The sequence below is a fragment of the Ranitomeya variabilis genome, chromosome 5, assembly GCF_051348905.1.
Source record: "Ranitomeya variabilis isolate aRanVar5 chromosome 5, aRanVar5.hap1, whole genome shotgun sequence".
NCBI classification, from domain to species: Eukaryota; Metazoa; Chordata; class Amphibia; order Anura; family Dendrobatidae; genus Ranitomeya; species Ranitomeya variabilis.
This window is the reverse complement of record NC_135236.1, coordinates 434,011,156-434,030,469: the sequence shown is the minus strand read 5'-3', so window position 1 is coordinate 434,030,469 and position 19,314 is coordinate 434,011,156. Positions and strand designations below refer to the sequence as shown.

Genomic DNA, 19,314 nt, shown 5'->3' with positions numbered 1-19,314 from the left:
CACTTAGCAACAGTCCAGTGCTGCTTCTCTGTAGCCCAGGTCAGGCGCTTCTGCCGCTGTTTATGGTTCAAAAGTGGCTTTACCTGGGGAATGCGGCACCTGTAGCCCATTTCCTGCACACCAGACTCAGTCCACTGCTTCCTCAGGTTCCCCAAGGTCTGGAATCGGTCCTTCTCCACAATCTTCCTCAGGGTCCGGTCACCTCTTCTCGTTGTACAGCGTTTTCTGCCACATTGTTTCCTTCCAACAGACTTACCATTGAGGTGCCTTGATACAGCACTCTGGGAACAGCCTATTTGTTGAGAAATTTCTTTCTGGGTCTTACCCTCTTGCTTGAGGGTGTCAATGATGGCCTTCTTGACATCTGTCAGGTCGCTAGTCTTACCCATGATGGGGGTTTTGAGTAATGAACCAGGCAGGGAGTTTTTAAAAGCCTCAGGTATCTTTTGCATGTGTTTAGAGTTAATTAGTTGATTCAGAAGATTAGGGTAATAGGTCGTTTAGAGAACCTTTTCTTGATATGCTAATTTATTGAGACAGGTTTTTTGGGTTATCAGGAGTTGTAGGCCAAAATCATCAGTATTATAACAATAAAAGACCTGACAAATTTCAGTTGGTGGATAATGAATCTATAATATATGAAAGTTTAATTGTAATCATTACATTATGGTAAATAATGAAATTTAACACTATATGCTCATTTTTTGAGAAGGACCTGTATATACCAGTCACATACTATCCTATATGCTACATCTGATGTCTGTAGTCACTGTATAATATACAGTGGGGCAAAAAAGTATTTAGTCATTCAGCAATAGTGCAAGTTCCACCACTTAAAAAGATGAGAGGCGTCTGTAATTTACATCATAGGTAGACCTCAACTATGGGAGACAAACTGAGAAAGAAAAATCCAGAAAATCACATTGTCTGTTTTTTTATCATTTTATTTGCATATTATGGTGGAAAATAAGTATTTGGTCAGAAACAAACAATCAAGATTTCTGGCTCTCACAGACCCTCAGTAACACACTACGCCACCATGGACTCAGATCCTGCAGTGCCAGACGTGTCCCACTGCTTAAGGCTACGTTCACATTTGCGGTGTGCGCCGCAGCGTCGGGCGCCGCAGCGTCGCCGCATGCGTCATGCGCCCCTATATTTAACATGGGGGCGCATGGACATGCGTCGCACTTGCGTTTTGCGCCGCATGCGTCGCTGCGGCGCCCACGTCTGGGCGCAGAGGACGCAGCAAGTTGCATTTTTGCTGCGTCCAAAATCAATTAAAAAAAGGACGCATGCGGCGCAAAACGCAGCGTTGTGCATGCGTTTTGCTGCGTTTTTGTTTGCGTTGTGCGCTGCGGCGCCGACGCTGCGGTGCACAACGCAAATGTGAACGTAGCCTAAGCCAGTACATGTCCGGGCCCGTCTGAAGTTTGCTAGAGAGCATTTGGATGATCCAGAGGAGTTTTGGGAGAATGTCCTATGGTCTGATGAAACCAAATTGGAACTGTTTGGTAGAAACACAACTTGTCGTGTTTGGAGGAAAAAGAATACTGAGTTGCATCCATCAAACACCATACCTACTGTAAAGCATGGTGGTGGAAACATCATGCTTTGGGGCTGTTTCTCTGCAAAGGGGCCAGGACGACTGAACCGGGTACATGAAAGAATGAATGGGGCCATGTATCGTGAGATTTTGAGTGCAAACCTCCTTCCATCAGCAAGGGCATTGAAGATGAAACGTGGCTGGGTCTTTCAACATGACAATGATCCAAAGCACACCGCCAGGGCAACGAAGGAGTGGCTTCGTAAGAAGCATTTCAAGGTCCTGGAGTGGCCTAGCCAGTCTCCAGATCTCAACCCTATAGAAAACCTTTGGAGGGAGTTGAAAGTCCGTGTTGCCAAGCGAAAAGCCAAAAACATCACTGCTCTAGAGGAGATCTGCATGGAGGAATGGGCCAACATACCAACAACAGTGTGTGGCAACCTTGTGAAGACTTACAGAAAACGTTTGACCTCTGTCATTGCCAACAAAGGATATATTACAAAGTATTGAGATGAAATTTTGTTTCTGACCAAATACTTATTTTCCACCATAATATGCAAATAAAATGATAAAAAAACAGACAATGTGATTTTCTGGATTTTTCTTTCTCAGTTTGTCTCCCATAGTTGAGGTCTACCTATGATGTAAATTACAGACGCCTCTCATCTTTTTAAGTGGTGGAACTTGCACTATTGCTGACTGACTAAATACTTTTTTGCCCCACTGTATACCAGTCACATACTATCCTATATGCTACATCTGATGTCTGTAGTCACAGTATAATATATACCAGTCACATACTATCCTATATGCTACATCTGATGTCTGTAGTCACAGTATAATATATACCAGTCACATACTATCCTATATGCTACATCTGATGTCTGTAGTCACAGTATAATATATACCAGTCACATACTATCCTATATGCTACATCTGATGTCTGTAGTCACAGTATAATATATACATAACACATAATCCTATATGTAAAATCTGATTTTATGTACTCACAATATCTCTTATATCAGTCTACTGCTATCCTGTGTACCGTATGTGGTATACTATAGTATGTGCACAGTCAATAAATCGTATATACAATCATGGCCAAAACTTGAGACAAACACAAATTTTGATTTTCACAAGGTTGGCTGCTTTGGTGTTTTTAGATCTTTTACTCAGATGTTTATATTGTAACAAAACACTCCGGGATCGCCTTTGCTGGGGTCAAAGGTCACGTGGTTTGTGTATTAAACTCTGAGGCGACAGCAGGTTTCCAGGTAAACTGACCTCAGGTCAGGTTTATTAAAGTGAAAGCAAAATACAGAAAACAAATCATAAAAATAAACCCTTGCCTGTCCGGCACTTACTAAACAAACACGTTCCTATCTAACAACTGGGGGGGCTACTCCCACCCAGCAAACATAACACAGGTCATGAGCACAGCTCTTACTCACATTGTCTCACACAGACAGGCATTCTGTGTGCCCCAGGCTGACACCTGAAACCTCCAGCTGGTCAGCCTTTATTCCTGCAGTAATTAACCCCTCGGTATCCTGAAGATACTGAGCGGCCTAATTCACATAGGACAAATACCTGGGCGAGATATACCTGCCCCCGACTACCAGGCCGACATGACTCTTACAATATGTTACATGTAATTGACCTGTATGGATATCATGGTCACAAAGTAAGCATGCCAATTAGCGCAAAAATTAGAGAAAGCCTACAGAGAAATGAGTGCAAGGCACTAATATCTTTAATTAAAAAATATATTTTTATTGAATATGATTAAAAGGTATTTAAAAGGAATAGTAAGACATAGGATATACAAGGCTGTAGAGCATGACAATAAAAATGAACATGATACCTGTGTATTACTGATGTAGACTACCGAGAACCATACATACATACATAATAGTAGTGCAATAGTAAGTAAGTATGGTAATCAACGATAACCTAACCCCAGTAGCATAGAAGGATACCAGTTGGCATGAAGTAACGTTTGGCCATGACTACACAGAGAAGTTTCTGACTGGTATGTATCACACTGTGACCTATTTGCATTGGGGTCTCTCTCAAATAGCCTTAGTGACTGTCTCTTCTCACTGTGATACGCCATCACAAGGCGGCCGTGGCGACAACCAGCATATGTGGAGTGTACAGACGAAGATGAAGCCATCACGCTCCGCATCACTGCGCATGTGCTGGTTGGCACCAAAAACAGGCAGAACCGCTCAGTTTTGGCACCACGCCAAGGCATCGAAGGGACAATTTTTTTGATCAATTTGAATTAAGAAATTCGGTGCAAGCAATTGCCTTTTGCACAAAAAAGATATGCATTTGTATTTTCATCTTTTTTTATATGTATTTGTATTTTTATCATTTTTTTAGTTTAAAAAAAAAAAGGATATTGAGATTTAAATAGAAAATCATGCTTAGCTTTGAAAAAGTTGAGATTTAAATTTTAGGCAAAATCACCCAACTTTAGGTGCAACCATGTCAAATTGATGCAAAAATGACACTGTAAACACGCTAGAAAAATATTTAGAATTGAGAGTCCTCAGTGGTTGATACCTTTTATATACACGCTAGACACAGTATACAGTTCCATTGTTTCTCCACCAAGAAGGCACGTCTGCTACAATACTTGCCATCTTGGCTGCTACAGTAGAGACATTCTGGGCGGCCGAGCTCCACCCGTAGAGCAGGAGCGATTTGCCAATTCATTTGGCTCCGGCTCCATCTGCATAGTAAGAGATGTCAGAACGGCATGCATGACCACCAGTCTATTCTCTTCTGTGGGACTCCTAAATGGCTGAATGGCGTGAATAAAGTGGTGGTCCCTTATGCCCACTTCCGATTGGTAATAAATGTAATTAATCATATGTAACATTACACAATAGTAACTGCGAGGAAATGTCAGGTACATTGTTAAAGTGAGTTGTTTGCTACTCTTTTGCCGATATTATGTAAGTACGTGTCTGCTGCATAGGCTTCCTGGGGGCTTCTCCCGTGCTGGGAGGTGCAGTAACGGGCAGCCCTGCTTAGTTTTGCTCAGTGTACTTTTATGCTCCGCTAAGCAATGTGCTGTAGGTGGCCAATCGCTGAAGGGATTTAGTGTGGTTTTGTACGGTGATTTTGAGTTTAATTGGAGATGTTGCTGACATTTTAGCTGCTTCAGGATATGCCTGGCTTATTTCCTTATGACGGGTGTCTTGCAGAAGCCTCAAAAGCAAAGAGCTTCCTTAGAGCAGCAGAATGAAATCCGCATGTCACTTGTGAATCTCCACAGTCTGGTCGTTCTCCGCAGCCTGATTATCCTACTTTCTGCTAATCGGAATGTTTCCTTTTTGTATTTCCCTGGACATTATCGCAGGACGACCTGGCGGCAGAGAGAAGGAAGCAATCTGTTGTCGAGCAAGTTATGATAGACCATCTTTCTAGGTACATTAACCCTTTTTACTAAATGCCTGTACGCATTGTAAAATATCTCTTGTGAACAGGAAAGGTCCTTCTATATTTAGTAGAGTATATGTTCAAGACTGGGCTAGTGGAGACACTAGTGTCTATTAACGAGCCCCCCAAGTGCCAGACTGGACGGGAGAAAAGCAGGTACAGTATGACCTTTACCATTGTCAGTGCTGTCTACCCCTCCGGCAGACATGAGAGGGTCACACTAGCACTTCTCTACAGCTGTGGCTCAAAACAGATTTCTGATGAGGAGGAAAAGTGAGAGCAGGGCTTACTTTTGAGTTCATTTTGGCACTTTTGGACCATTTAGACTGTACCTATACTTTTTTCTTAGATCTGAAACAGGAAAATGAGTGGCGGTTCAGTTCCTAAGACATTCACTAATTGCTCAAAAAACTTGTCATGTGCTCTGCTCAGAAAGTTGGAGGGCCACACGTAGAGCAAAGCTTCTTGAGAAGCCCGGTGTGACAGGTCTTTCGATCGGTTGGTGTCTCTGCACTTGCACTCCAAATGATCTGTGGTGCATCACATGATAGGCAAAAAGAGTGTAGGTATGACCCCAATTTCCAAAATGTTGGGATGCTGTGTAAAATGTAAAGAAAACAAGAATGCAGTGATCTAGACATCTCTTATAGCCTTAAGGCCCCGTCTCACATAGCGAGATCGCTAGCGAGATCGCTGCTGAGTCACTAGTTTTGTGACGCAACAGCGACCTCCATAGCGATCTCGCTATGTGTGACACGTACCAGCGATCAGGCCCCTGCTGCGAGATCGCTGGTCGTGTCGGAATGGCCTGGACCTTTTTCTGGTCGTTGAGGCCCCGCTGACATCGCTGAATCGGTGTGTGTGACACCGATCCAGCGATGTCTTCACTGGTAACCAGGGTAAACATCGGGTTACTAAGCGCAGGGCCGCGCTTAGTAACCCGATGTTTACCCTGGTTACCAGCGTAAATGTAAAAAAAAACAAACAGTACATACTCGCCTTCTGATGTCCGTCAGGTCCCTCGCCGTCTGCTTCCTGCTCTCACTGACTGCCGGCCGGAAAGTGAGAAGTGAGAGCACAGCAGTGACGTCACCGCTGCGCTCTGCTCTCACTGTACGGCCGGATCTCAGTCAGAGCAGGAAGCAGACGGCAAGGGACCTGGACACCGAAAGGCGAGTATGTACTGTTTGTTTTTTTTGGTAACCAGGGTAAACATCGGGTTACTAAGCGCGGCCCTGCGCTTAGTAACCCGATGTTTACCCTGGTTACCCGGGTGCTGCAGGGGGACTTCGGCATCGTTGAAGACAGTTTCAACGATGCCGAAGTCGTTCCCCTGATCGTTGGTCGCTGGAGAGAGCTGTCTGTGTGACAGCTCCCCAGCGACCACACAGCGACTTACCAACGATCACGGCCAGGTCGTATCGCTGGTCGTGATCGTTGGTAAATCGCTTAGTGAGACGGGGCCTTTATTCACAACAGAAAGTAGAACACAGATTAGAAGGTGCACATTTTTCCATTTCATTTGTCAAAATCAACTCGTTTCGAAATTGATAGTAGTAACATTTCTCAAATGTTGGGGCAGGGCCATGTCTGTCATTGTGTAGCATTCCATATTCTTTTTACAAGTGAGGAGACCAATTGCTGGAGATTTGGGACAGGAATGTTATCCAATTTTTGTATGATATAGGTTTCAACCTGCTTGACAGTCCTGGGTCTTTTTTGACAGAATGCAGTCTGGACTGCAGGCGGCAAATTCATCACCCAAACTCTTCTTCTGTGAAGCCATGCTGTTGTGAAGGATGCAGTGTGTGATTTAGCATTATCTTGCTGAAATATTCAAGGTCTTCCTGGAAATAGACATTGTCTGAATGATAGGAAATGTTCTAAAAACTATATAATGCTCAGAATTGATAGTGGCTTTCAAGATGTGTAAACTGCCCGTGCCACAGGCACTAATGCAACTCCATACCAACAGAGATGCAGGGTTATAAACTGTGAGCTGATAACAAGCTGGATGGTCCCTCGCCTCTTGAGTCCCCAGGACACAGCGTTCATGATTTCTATAAAGAATTTCAGATTTTGATTAATCTACCACAGAACAGTTTTCTATTTTGCCTCATCCCCTTTTAAATGAGCTTTGACCCAGAGAAGGCGGCAGTATTTCTGGATTGTGTTAATGTCTGGCTTCTTCTTTTGATGATAGAGCTTTAAATTACATTTGTGGAATGCAAACTGTGCTCACAGACAATCATTTCTGGAAGTATTCCCGAGCCCACAAGTGAATCATACCTGCTTTTAGAACAATGCCACCATTAGATAACCAGCAGCCAATATTGACTATTGGCCTTGTCACTTTTGAACATGGATTCCACCAGAATCTCCAAATCTTTTGATGATATTATGCACTCTAGATGGTGGAATATTCAAAGTCTTTGCAATTTCAGGTTTAGGAACCTCTGACTATATTTGCTTCTGAGAGACTCTACCTCTCCAGCATGCTTTCTTTATATGTTCATGTGACTTAGCACAAACTTGACTCTCCAGTTGTTTTTCATTAGTACAACTTACTTTTCCAGCCTTTTGTTAGAGCTGTTCTAACTTTTTTAGATGTGTTGCTGCCATCAATTTCTACATTATTTAAATGAAATGGAAAAATGTACTTCTTCTTATAATCTCTGCTCTATGTTCTGCTGTGAATAAAATAAGGCTTTGAGAGATTTCCCAATCATTGCATTTTTGTTTCTTTACAGTTAACATTACATCTCAACTTTTTTAAATTGGGGTTTTTATATGAAGACTGTTTTCTTTACCAGTCTTCATCAAATGGGTTAGAAAAAAAACACAAATGCAGTGCATGTGAACTCTGTTCATGTCACTGCAATCTGTGGCTTCATTGGGGTTCATCTGAATCCTGTTTTTAGGGCTATTTGGGCAGAACTCCGGAACAGACTGCAAAAATGAAGTATGAAAAGGACCTTTGAAAACAATTAGGAGATTTCAGCAGAGTCAAAGTAGATGGTAATAGAAGCATTTTCCTAGTGTTGTCTTTGGAATAGCTCCATAGTCTCATTTTGGAACCTATGCGCCTCATTTTTCAAAAAAATGCTCAAAAGAAACAGAGCAACCAATGAAAGCTCAGTCTTCTTATTTTCAATTGTGCTGATAAAATGAAAGCTGGACTGGGATTGGTTTCTATGGGCAACAAAGATGGTTTAGATAAATCTATACCCTTTGGCCCTGATTCATTAAGACTGATGTTATGTACGCCAGTCTTAATTATGGGCATTCAGGCATAAAATTATTATTTACTAGATGGTGGCCCGATTCTAACGCATTCTAGAATATGTATGCATAGTGTATAGCACAGCCCACGCAGTACATTGCGCAGCCCACGCAGTACATTGCGCAGCCCACGCAGTACATTGCGCAGCCCACGCAGTACATTGCGCAGCCCACGCAGTACATTGCGCAGCCCACGCAGTAACATAGTAACATAGTTAGTAAGGCCGAAAAAAGACATTTGTCCATCCAGTTCAGCCTATATTCCATCATAATAAATCCCCAGATCTACGTCCTTCTACAGAACCTAATAATTGTATGATACAATATTGTTCTGCTCCAGGAAGACATCCAGGCCTCTCTTGAACCCCTCGACTGAGTTCGCCATCACCACCTCCTCAGGCAAGCAATTCCAGATTCTCGCTGCCCTAACAGTAAAGAATCCTCTTCTATGTTGGTGGAAAAACCTTCTCTCCTCCAGACGCAAAGAATGCCCCCTTGTGCCCATCACCTTCCTTAATATAAATAGATCCTCAGCGAGATATTTGTATTGTCCCCTTATATACTTATACATGGTTATTAGATCGCCCCTCAGTCGTCTTTTTTCTAGACTAAATAATCCTAATTTCGCTAATCTATCTGGGTATTGTAGTTCTCCCATCCCCTTTATTAATTTTGTTGCCTTCCTTTGTACTCTCTAGTTCCATTATATCCTTCCTGAGCACCGGTGCCCAAAACTGGACACAGTACTCCATGTGCGGTCTAACTAGGGATTTGTACAGAGGCAGTATAATGCTCTCATCATGTGTATCCAGACCTCTTTTAATGCACCCCATGATCCTGTTTGCCTTGGCAGCTGCTGCCTGGCACTGCTGCTCCAGGTAAGTTTATCATTAACTAGGATCCCCAAGTCCTTCTCCCTGTCAGATTTGCCCAGTGGTTTCCCGTTCAGTGTGTAATGGTGATATTGATTCCTTCTTCCCATGTGTATAACCTTACATTTATCATTGTTAAACCTCATCTGCCACCTTTCAGCCCAAGTTTCCAACTTATCCAGATCCATCTGTAGCAGAATACTATCTTCTCTTGTATTAACTGCTTTACATAGTTTTGTATCATCTGCAAATATCAATATTTTACTGTGTAAACCTTCTACCAGATCATTAATGAATATGTTGAAGAGAACAGGTCCCAATACCGACCCCTGCGGTACCCCACTGGTCACAGCGACCCAGTTAGAGACTATACCATTTATAACCACCCTCTGCTTTCTATCACTAAGCCAGTTACTAACCCATTTACACACATTTTCCCCCAGACCAAGCATTCTCATTTTGTGTACCAACCTCTTGTGCGGCACGGTATCAAATGCTTTGGAAAAATCGAGATATACCACGTCCAATGACTCACCGTGGTCCAGCCTATAGCTTACCTCTTCATAAAAACTGATTAGATTGGTTTGACAGGAGCGATTTCTCATAAACCCATGCTGATATGGAGTTAAACAGTTATTCTCATTGAGATAATCCAGAATAACATCCTTCAGAAACCCTTCAAATATTTTACCAACAGTAGAGGTTAGACTTACTGGCCTATAATTTCCAGGTTCACTTTTAGAGCCCTTTTTGAATATTGGCACCACATTTGCTATGCGCCAGTCCTGCGGAACAGACCCCGTCGCTATAGAGTCCCTAAAAATAAGAAATAATGGATCTATTTCATTACTTAGTTCTCTTAGTACTCGTGGGTGTATGCCATCCGGACCTGGAGATTTATCTATTTTAATCTTATTTAGCCGGTTTCGCACCTCTTCTTGGGTTAGATTGGTGACCCTTAATATAGGGTTTTCATTGTTTCTTGGGATTTCACCTAGCATTTCATTTTCCACCGTGAATACCGTGGAGAAGAAGGTGTTTAATATGTTAGCCTTTTCCTCGTCATCTACAACCATTCTTTCCTCACTACTTTTTAAGGGGCCTACATTTTCAGTTTTTATTCTTTTACTATTGATATAGATGAAGAACAGTTTGGGATTAGTTTTACTCTCCTTAGCAATGTGCTTCTCTGTTTCCTTTTTGGCAGCTTTAATTAGTTTTTTAGATAAAGTATTTTTCTCCCTACAGTTTTTTAGAGCTTCAATGGTGCCATCCTGCTTTAGTAGTGCAAATGCTTTCTTTTTACTGTTAATTGCCTGTCTTACTTCTTTGTTTAGCCACATTGGGTTTTTCCTATTTCTAGTCCTTTTATTCCCACAAGGTATAAACCGCTTACAGTGCCTATTTAGGATGTTCTTAAACATTTTCCATCTATTATCTGTATTCTTATTTCTGAGGATATTGTCCCAGTCTACCAGATTAAGGGCATCTCTAAGCTGGTCAAACTTTGCCTTCCTAAAGTTCAGTGTTTTTGTGACTCCCTGACAAGTCCCCCTAGTGAAAGACAGGTGAAACTGTACAATATTGTGGTCGCTATTTCCTAGATGCCTGACCACCTGCAGATTTGTTATTCTGTCAGGTCTATTAGATAGTATTAGGTCTAAAAGTGCTGCTCCTCTGCTTGGATTCTGCACCAATTGTGAAAGATAATTTTTCTTGGTTATTAGAAGAAACCTGTTGCCTTTATGGGTTTCACAGGTTTCTGTTTCCCAGTTAATATCCGGGTAGTTAAAGTCCCCCATAATCAGGACCTCATTATGGGTTGCAGCTTCATCTATCTGCTTTAGAAGTAAACTTTCCATGATTTCTGTTATATTTGGGGGTTTGTAACAGACCCCAATGAGAATTTTGTTACCATTTTTCCCTCCATGAATTTCAACCCATATGGACTCGACATCCTCATTCCCTTCGCTAATATCCTCCCTTAAAGTGGACTTTAGACAAGACTTTACATAGAGACAAACCCCTCCTCCTCTCTGATTTTTACGATCCTTTCTAAACAGACTGTAACCCTGTAAGTTAACTGCCTAGTCATAGCTTTCATCTAACCATGTCTCGGTTATTCCCACTATGTCAAAGTTACCTGTAGATATTTCTGCTTCTAGTTCTTCCATCTTGTTTGTCAGGCTTCTGGCGTTTGCGAGCATGCAGTTTAGAGGATTTTGTTTTGTTCCAATCTCCTCGCTGTGGATTGTTTTAGAAATGTTCTTACCTCCCTTCTGAGTATGTTTTCCTGGGTCTTCTTTGTTCGAGTCTAATGTTTTTCTTCCCGTCCCCTCTTCTTCTAGTTTAACGCCCTCCTGATGAGTGTAGCGAGTCTTCTGGCGAATGTGTGTTTCCCAGGTTTGTTGAGGTGTAGTCCGTCTCTGGCGAGGAGTCCATCGTACAAGTAATTCACACCGTGGTCCAGGAATCCGAATCCTTGTTGTCTCTGCACCATCGTCTTAGCCAGTTGTTCGCATCAAGGATCCTGTTCCATCTCCTGGTGCCATGCCCGTCTACTGGAAGGATAGAAGAAAAAACTACCTGTGCATACAGTTCCTTTACTTTCTTCAAAGTCCTTGCAGATTGTCGGTAGGTCCTTCTTTGCCGTGTCATTGGTGCCAACATGTATCAGAAGAAATGGGTGGACGTCCTTGGAGCTGAAGAGCTTTGGTATCCTATCGGTCACATCCTTGATCATCGCACCTGGAAGGCAGCATACTTCTCTTGCGGTTATGTCCGATCTGCAGATGGCTGCTTCTGTGCCTCTCAGTAGTGAGTCTCCCACCACCACCACTCTTCGTTGCTTCTTGGCTGTACTTTTTGCTGTCACTTGTTGCTGTGTACCATTTTCTTTTTTGCTTGCTGGTAGTGCTTCATCCTTAGGTGTGCCATCTTCATCCTCTACAAAGATTTGATATCGGTTCTTCAGTTGTGTGGTTGGTGATTTCTCCATGGTCTTTTTGCTTCTTTTGGTCACATGCTTCCACTCATCTGCTTTTGGAGGTTCTCTGACACTTTTTTCACCTTCTGTGACCAGTAGAGATGCTTCTGTTCTGTCTAGGAAGTCTTCATTCTCTTTGATGAGTTTCAAAGTTGCTATTCTTTCTTCCATACCCCGCACCTTTTTTTCTAAAAGGGCCACTAGTCTACACTTCTGACAGGTGAAATTGGATTCTTCTTCTGGTCGATCTGTGAACATGTAGCACATGCTGCAGCTCACCATGTAGGTTGTCACATCTGCCATGTTGCTCCTAGATCCTGCTGACTTGCTGTGTGTTTTCCTTCTTGTGTAATCTACTCAGCCAAGCTTTCTTGCAATAATGTCCTACAGGCAAAAATTTGCACGCCGTAAGGCTGGTCCCGGCTGTACCCAACGATCTTCTTGCTGAGGGAGACTCTTCGCTTTTCCCAGAAGGCACCTGGAATATGCAAATTATCCTTCTCAAGCTTGAATCCCTGGTTTGGTGATGCTTTCCAAGCAGCTGGTTCCGGCTGTACCCAACGATCTTCTTGCTGAGGGAGACTCCGCTTTTCCCAGAAGGCACCTGGAATATGCAAATTATCCTCCTCAAGCTTGAATTCCTGGTTTGGTGATGCTTTCCAAGCAGCTGGTCCCGGCTGTACCCAACGATCTTCTTGCTGAGGGAGACTCTTCGCTTTTCCAAGAAGGCACCTGGAATATGCAAATTATCCTCCTCAAGCTTGAATCCCTGGTTTGGTGATGCTTTCCAAGCAGCTGGTCCCGGCTGTACCCAACGATCTTCTTGCTGAGGGAGACTCTTCGCTTTTCCAAGAAGGCACCTGGAATATGCAAATTATCCTCCTCAAGCTTAAATCCCTGGTTTGGTGATGCTTTCCAAGCAGCTGGTCCCGGCTGTACCCAACGATCTTCTTGCTGAGGGAGACTCTTCGCTTTTCCCAGAAGGCACCTGGAATATGCAAATTATCCTCCTCAAGCTTGAATTCCTGGTTTGGTGATGCTTTCCAAGCAGCTGGTCCCGGCTGTACCCAACGATCTTCTTGCTGAGGGAGACTCTTCGCTTTTCCAAGAAGGCACCTGGAATATGCAAATTATCCTCCTCAAGCTTGAATCCCTGGTTTGGTGATGCTTTCCAAGCAGCTGGTCCCGGCTGTACCCAACGATCTTCTTGCTGAGGGAGACTCTTCGCTTTTCCAAGAAGGCACCTGGAATATGCAAATTATCCTCCTCAAGCTTAAATCCCTGGTTTGGTGATGCTTTCCAAGCAGCTGGTCCCGGCTGTACCCAACGATCTTCTTGCTGAGGGAGACTCTTCGCTTTTCCCAGAAGGCACCTGGAATATGCAAATTATCCTCCTCAAGCTTGAATTCCTGGTTTGGTGATGCTTTCCAAGCAGCTGGTCCCGGCTGTACCCAACGATCTTCTTGCTGAGGGAGACTCTTCGCTTTTCCCAGAAGGCACCTGGAATATGCAAATTATCCTCCTCAAGCTTGAATCCCTGGTTTGTAGGTACATTGCATTGCATTGCAGTACATTGCGCAGCCCACGCAGTACATTGCGCAGCCCACGCAGTACATTGCGCAGCCCACGTAGTATATTGCGCAGTCCACGTAGTATGTTGCGCAGCCCACATAGTATGTTGCGCAGCCCACGTTGTATAGTCACGTAGTATATTGCCCAGCCACGTAGTATATAGCACAGCTCATGTCGTATATTGCCCAGCCACGTAGTATATAGCACAGCCCATGTAGTATATTGCCCAGCCACGTAGTATATAGCACAGCCCATGTAGTATATTGCCCAGCCCATGTAGTATATTGCTCAGCCACGTAGTATATTGCCAAGCCACATAGTATATAGCACAGCCCATGTAGTATATAGCCCAGCCCACGTAGTATATAGCAATGTGGGCATCATATCCCTGTTAAAAAAAAGAAATAAAATAAAAAATAGTTATATACTCACCTTCCGGAGCCCCCGGATCCAAGCGAAGCGGTTACCAACGCTGCTCGTGCGCTCCGGTCTCAAGAGTGCATTGCGGTGTCGCGAGATGATGACGTAGCGGTCTCGCGAGATTGCTACGTCATCATCTCGCGAGATCGCAGCATGGACCGGTTACCGGAGCGTCGCGAGCGGGAAAGGCCTGTTGTCGATCCGGGGGCCGATGGACGGTGAGTATATAACGATTTTTTTTTTCATTATTATTATTATTTTTAACATTAGATCGTTTTACTATTCATGCTGCATAGGCAGCATGAATAGTAAAAAGTAGGTCACACAGGGTTAATAGTAGCGGTAACGGAGTGCATTACACTGCGGCATAACGCGGTCCGTTACCGCTGCCATTAACCTTGTGTGAGGGCAGACTGGAGGGGAGTACGGAGCGGGCACTGACTGCAGGGAGTAAGGAGCAGCCATTTTTCCGCTGGACTGTGCCTGTCGCTGATTGGTCGTGGCCGTTTTGCCACGACCAATCAGCAACTTGGATTCCATGACAGACAGAGGCCGCGACCAATGAATATCCGTGACAGACAGACGGACAGACAGACAGACAGACGGAAGTGACCCTTAGACAAATATATAGTAGATTATGCTTTGCTTATATAGCATTATCATACTACACAGCGGTTTACAGACATTCTCAGATGCGCCAAATTCATTAAGAGGCCACACCCTATCCCACCCCAGTTCTTCCACAACCCCGCCTACATTGGCGTGAGAAAGATAAAAGCTGTTGTATGCCAGAGCTGTTTAACATCCTCATGAATTGGGATTTCTGAGTTTAAAACTCTATTCATCCTGAATTTGATTGATTTTCAACAGATAAGTCTGCTGAGTTATGCTCAGCCAAAAAACTTGACAGGCCGATTATGTCGATGATGTCCATGACAAAAATATTTCACAATGGATTCTTCATGTCTGTCATTCTGTCAAAACCTTGTGTATGACGTCCCTGTAAACAGCCTGAAAAAAAGAGAGCCCTTCTTGTGTGTGGTCGCCCTCCGTGGCTTGGAAAATAGCTTGGCATCGACTACATTTAAATTGTTAAATTAAATGTAAAATTGCTTATTGTGTTCACGACCTTGAAAAAGTCTCGCAAAGACATTGTCAGGTATAGAGTGTGCAGAGCTGCTTGTTATGCAGAGATGAAGCAGTTATGCCATAAAAACAGATCCACCAATGTAAAAATCCTGTTTTAGAGATTAATGAGCTGCTGACATGAGGAAGCAATTATAGCTGAACGCAGCCAGCAGCCTTTCTGGTAAAGTTTGTTTATTCAGTTAGTAGTCTGACTGTATTTAATGCTGGTCCTCTCTAATTACTATCATGCCACTGTTTGCATTTTGCTATTCTAGCTCAAAGTACATGTGATGTTGTTTTTCTAGGGCTGTTATTAGCGACCCCGAACAAAATGTAAATGCATCCTTTCCGAATCATCCTCAGCAAGATCTGACGTCTGCTCCCCTCCGCTTCAGGAAGAGAACGTTACACGAAACCAAGTAATGTCCAACTCTGTGGTTTTTATTTCTACCTGTTAGTTACCTGCAAGTGACTTCTCTTTTGGGGCTAGATTACTTAGATTACGATGTGTGGCTTTATTTCTAGTGATGATCGAACGCCCTCCCAGTCCCCTGATCTGAACATTATTGAAAATCTGTGGCTAAACCTAAAAATAAGAGTGCAACCAATTCGACCCAGGAAACTCAAAGAACTGAAAGAATTTTCCAATGGAGAATAGATGAAAATTAGTGATGAGCGAACGTGCTTGGTTAAGGTGTTATCCGAGCATTCTTGGGTGCTAACCGAGGGTCTTCGGTGTGCCCGAAAAATATGTTCGAGTTCCCGCAGCTGCATGCTTCTCAGCTGTGCGACAGTCACAACAAATCCAGGGATTGCCTGATTGTTTTACAATCCTGGCATCTGTCGAACAGCCGCGAGACTTGCAGGCTCTGGGACTCAAACATATTTTTCGAGCACGCCGAAGACCCTCGGATAGCACCCGAGCATGCTCGGATAACAACTTTTCCAAGCACGTTTGCTTATCACTATTTAATTCTCATTGTCTTCCTAATGACTTTGGAAACCTTTGACATTGAAAAAATATTTTTTACATGTTAGTGGTAACTATTTAGTTAGTAATATTGCACTGAATTTCAGTCTACAATCGGCATTCCTTTATTCATTTTTATACACCTGATATGCAGGCTGTAGTCTGATTCAAGTTTTGGAATTTTCTCTTGGAGGAGTCTCCCTTCCTGTAATACATGCTGGATGTGAGCTCTGTTTGTATCCAGGGTGCTGCCGTAATCTGTTGCTTTCACGTATCAGCAAAGCACCCGAACCGTTGTAAGCAGGGTCTAACAGGCTGTTCCTCTGCAGAAATGACAGGTCTCACACTTTGCAGTACATGAGTACTGCAGTGCATGAGACCAGCAATCAAAGTAAACAAATATACTGTATATACATGTCCCTCAGTGGGACTAAGTAAAAAATTTAAATAAAATATGTAAAGAAAAAAGGAAAAAAAAACATAGTGCTTGAAAATCACAAAAAGCTGTTTCGCCACTAAAAATGCAGATCCTGTGTAAACTACACAAAAAAAGTCACAATTGGTGTCACCGCTTCCAGTTACATTATTTATTTCGTACAGCCAACACTAAAAAATATTTATAAAAAACACACCAAAAATGTCACTTTTTCATCATACTGATATACAAAATTTAGTAAAAACAATCAAAAAGTCATATATGAAACATTCTATAAATGATAATGCCAAAAAATGTAAAAGTTACAGCTTTCAGACTATAGCGATGCAAAAGCAAATACAGCATAAAAACAAGATATAAATCTGATATCGTTATAATTGTATTGACCCAAGAATAAACCAGTCTTATCACTTTTACCGCACAGTGAACTGCGCAAATAAATATATATGAACAATAATTGAATTGCTGTTTTTTGTTCATTCTGCATCTAAAAATTCAGAATGAAAATTGATCAAGCACGTTATTTATGCCAAAATATGCATTTTTAGTGCGTGATAGTAGCAAAACATTAAAAAAAATAAAAATAAATTTGGTATCGCTATAACTGTACTGACCAGAAGAATAAATCCATCTTATTGCTTTTACCGCATGAAAAACAGCGTAGAAATGAAAACAATTCTTGTACTGCTGTCTATTCATTCTGCCTCTCAAAAATTTAAATAAAACTCAATGCACATTTATTCTGTGCTCTCTGCTGAGCGCTTATGTTGGGATTTCTGTGTGAGGCAGATGGAATCACTTAGTGCTCTGTATGGTCTGTGTTCCGGCAGAGTCAAAGTTCTTTGATGCACCTGTGTTGCTCAAAATGCTCAGTACACCCCTAGGTGAATTCATAGAGGGGTTTAGTTTAAGAAATATGGTAAATTGTGGGGGTTTCTTCTGTTCTGGTACCTCAGTGGCTCTGCAAATGTGTCATGGTATCTGCAGTCTATTCCAGCCAAATTTACACTCCAAATACCCTTCCCTTCAGAGCCCTTTTGTGCTCCTAAATAGCAGTTTTTGGCCACATATGGGATATTGCCACGTTCTGGAGAAATTGCCTAATACATTGTAAGATCCATTTTCGCCTATTACCTTTTGTGAAAATGAAAAATTTGCAGCTAAATAATTTTACATTTTCTATTTCTTTAATCCTCTCTGCCTTAATTCCTGTGTAGCACCTGAAGGGTTAATACATTTCCTAACAGGAGTTTAGAATAATTTAAGAGGTGCAAGTTTTAAACTGTTATAACTTCTGGGGGTTTTCTGATATGTAGGTCCCTCAAAGTCCTTTTAGAACTGAATTAATCGGTAAAAATTTGGGATTTGTTAATTTCCTTAAAATAAATGAAAAATTGCTGCTAAATTTTAACCCTTCTAACATCATAACAAAATAAAAGGACATTTGGAAATTAATGCTGATATAAAGTAGGCATATGAGTAATGTTATTTATTAACTATTGTGTGTGACTGGTTTAAGGATATAAGCATTTAAAGTTTGAAAATCGCAATTTTTTTCCTAAATTTAAAAAAAAAAAAAAGTTCAATGTGTCGTGAAAAAACAGTCTGTATGTTCTCACCATGTTTGTGTAGGTTTCGTCCGGTTTCCATGCTCCTGGGCTGGCGAGGTCCAATGTGACAGCCAAAGTGGAGCAGTGTGCCGTGCAAAGTCCTGAGTGGCTAAACAACAAAGAGCCCTATATATGGAGATCAGAAAAATATGAAAAAAAAATATATATATAAAAAAATAATGATGAGGGGGGAAAAAAAAATATAATAATAATAATAATAATAATAATAATAATAATAATAATAATTATATATATATATATATATATATATATATATATATATATATATATATATATATATATATATATTAGATCAATAATCATAAGTCAAATAAAGCGGAAGCATAATAAAGTATAAAATACCTTTATTAAATTTAATGGTAAGGGAGTGGCACTACAGAATTGTGCCTGTACTTGGAGACAAATACCAAATTTGTACTTATTTAAAAAAATTTTTTTTTATAAATAATCTATATAAAAAAATATATCTATATATAAGTAGCACAAGTAGAACGGACACAAACAAAAGGAAAAATGAATACATAGAAAAAAAATCAGCAGAAAAAAATCAATCACTTGAACCATGATGCGTACAACTGTGCATTCAGGGGCATATATGTATGTGCAAAAAAGAGCAAGCGACCAACGCAATAACAATCCAGTGGTGCATACAACTGTGCATACAGGGGCATATATGTATGTGCAAAAAATAGCAAGCAAATAGTGCATGCAGCAGTGCAATCAAAGATATAACATATATAAATGACCATGTGCGGTAAAAAAATATATAAAAAAATATATGTGCAAAATTGCAAAAAAGTGCACAAGTGCAAAAAAAGAAATATGTATATGCCAAAACTGTTATAGTCGGCAGTGTTCACATGGATATTAGTACTATGTGCACCCAAAGCACATATAGTGAACGCCAGGCTCAAAGTAAGAAAATAGTGTATAATATATATATATACCTTTTGGGGTCCGTTCCTCCAAGTACATCACACCCCAAAGTCCTGAGTGGCTGTATACCGCTCAATCA

General features: G+C 41.7%; 1 protein-coding gene across 6 annotated transcripts in view; it reads left to right on the top strand.

Moving 5' to 3' along the window:
* CAPS2 (calcyphosine 2) overlaps positions 1-19,314 on the top strand; it is a 138,857-nt gene that overhangs the window by 29,908 nt on the left and 89,635 nt on the right. For all 6 annotated transcript variants that reach the window (XR_013215788.1, XM_077265314.1, XM_077265313.1 and 3 more), the window contains exons 8-9: positions 4,923-4,990; positions 15,568-15,681. Coding sequence is in view for 5 of the 6 variants with exons in the window: in XM_077265314.1 (XP_077121429.1) it covers positions 4,923-4,990; positions 15,568-15,681 (182 nt within the window). In the remaining variant the exon portion in view is untranslated. The remainder of the gene's footprint in view (positions 1-4,922; positions 4,991-15,567; positions 15,682-19,314) is intronic.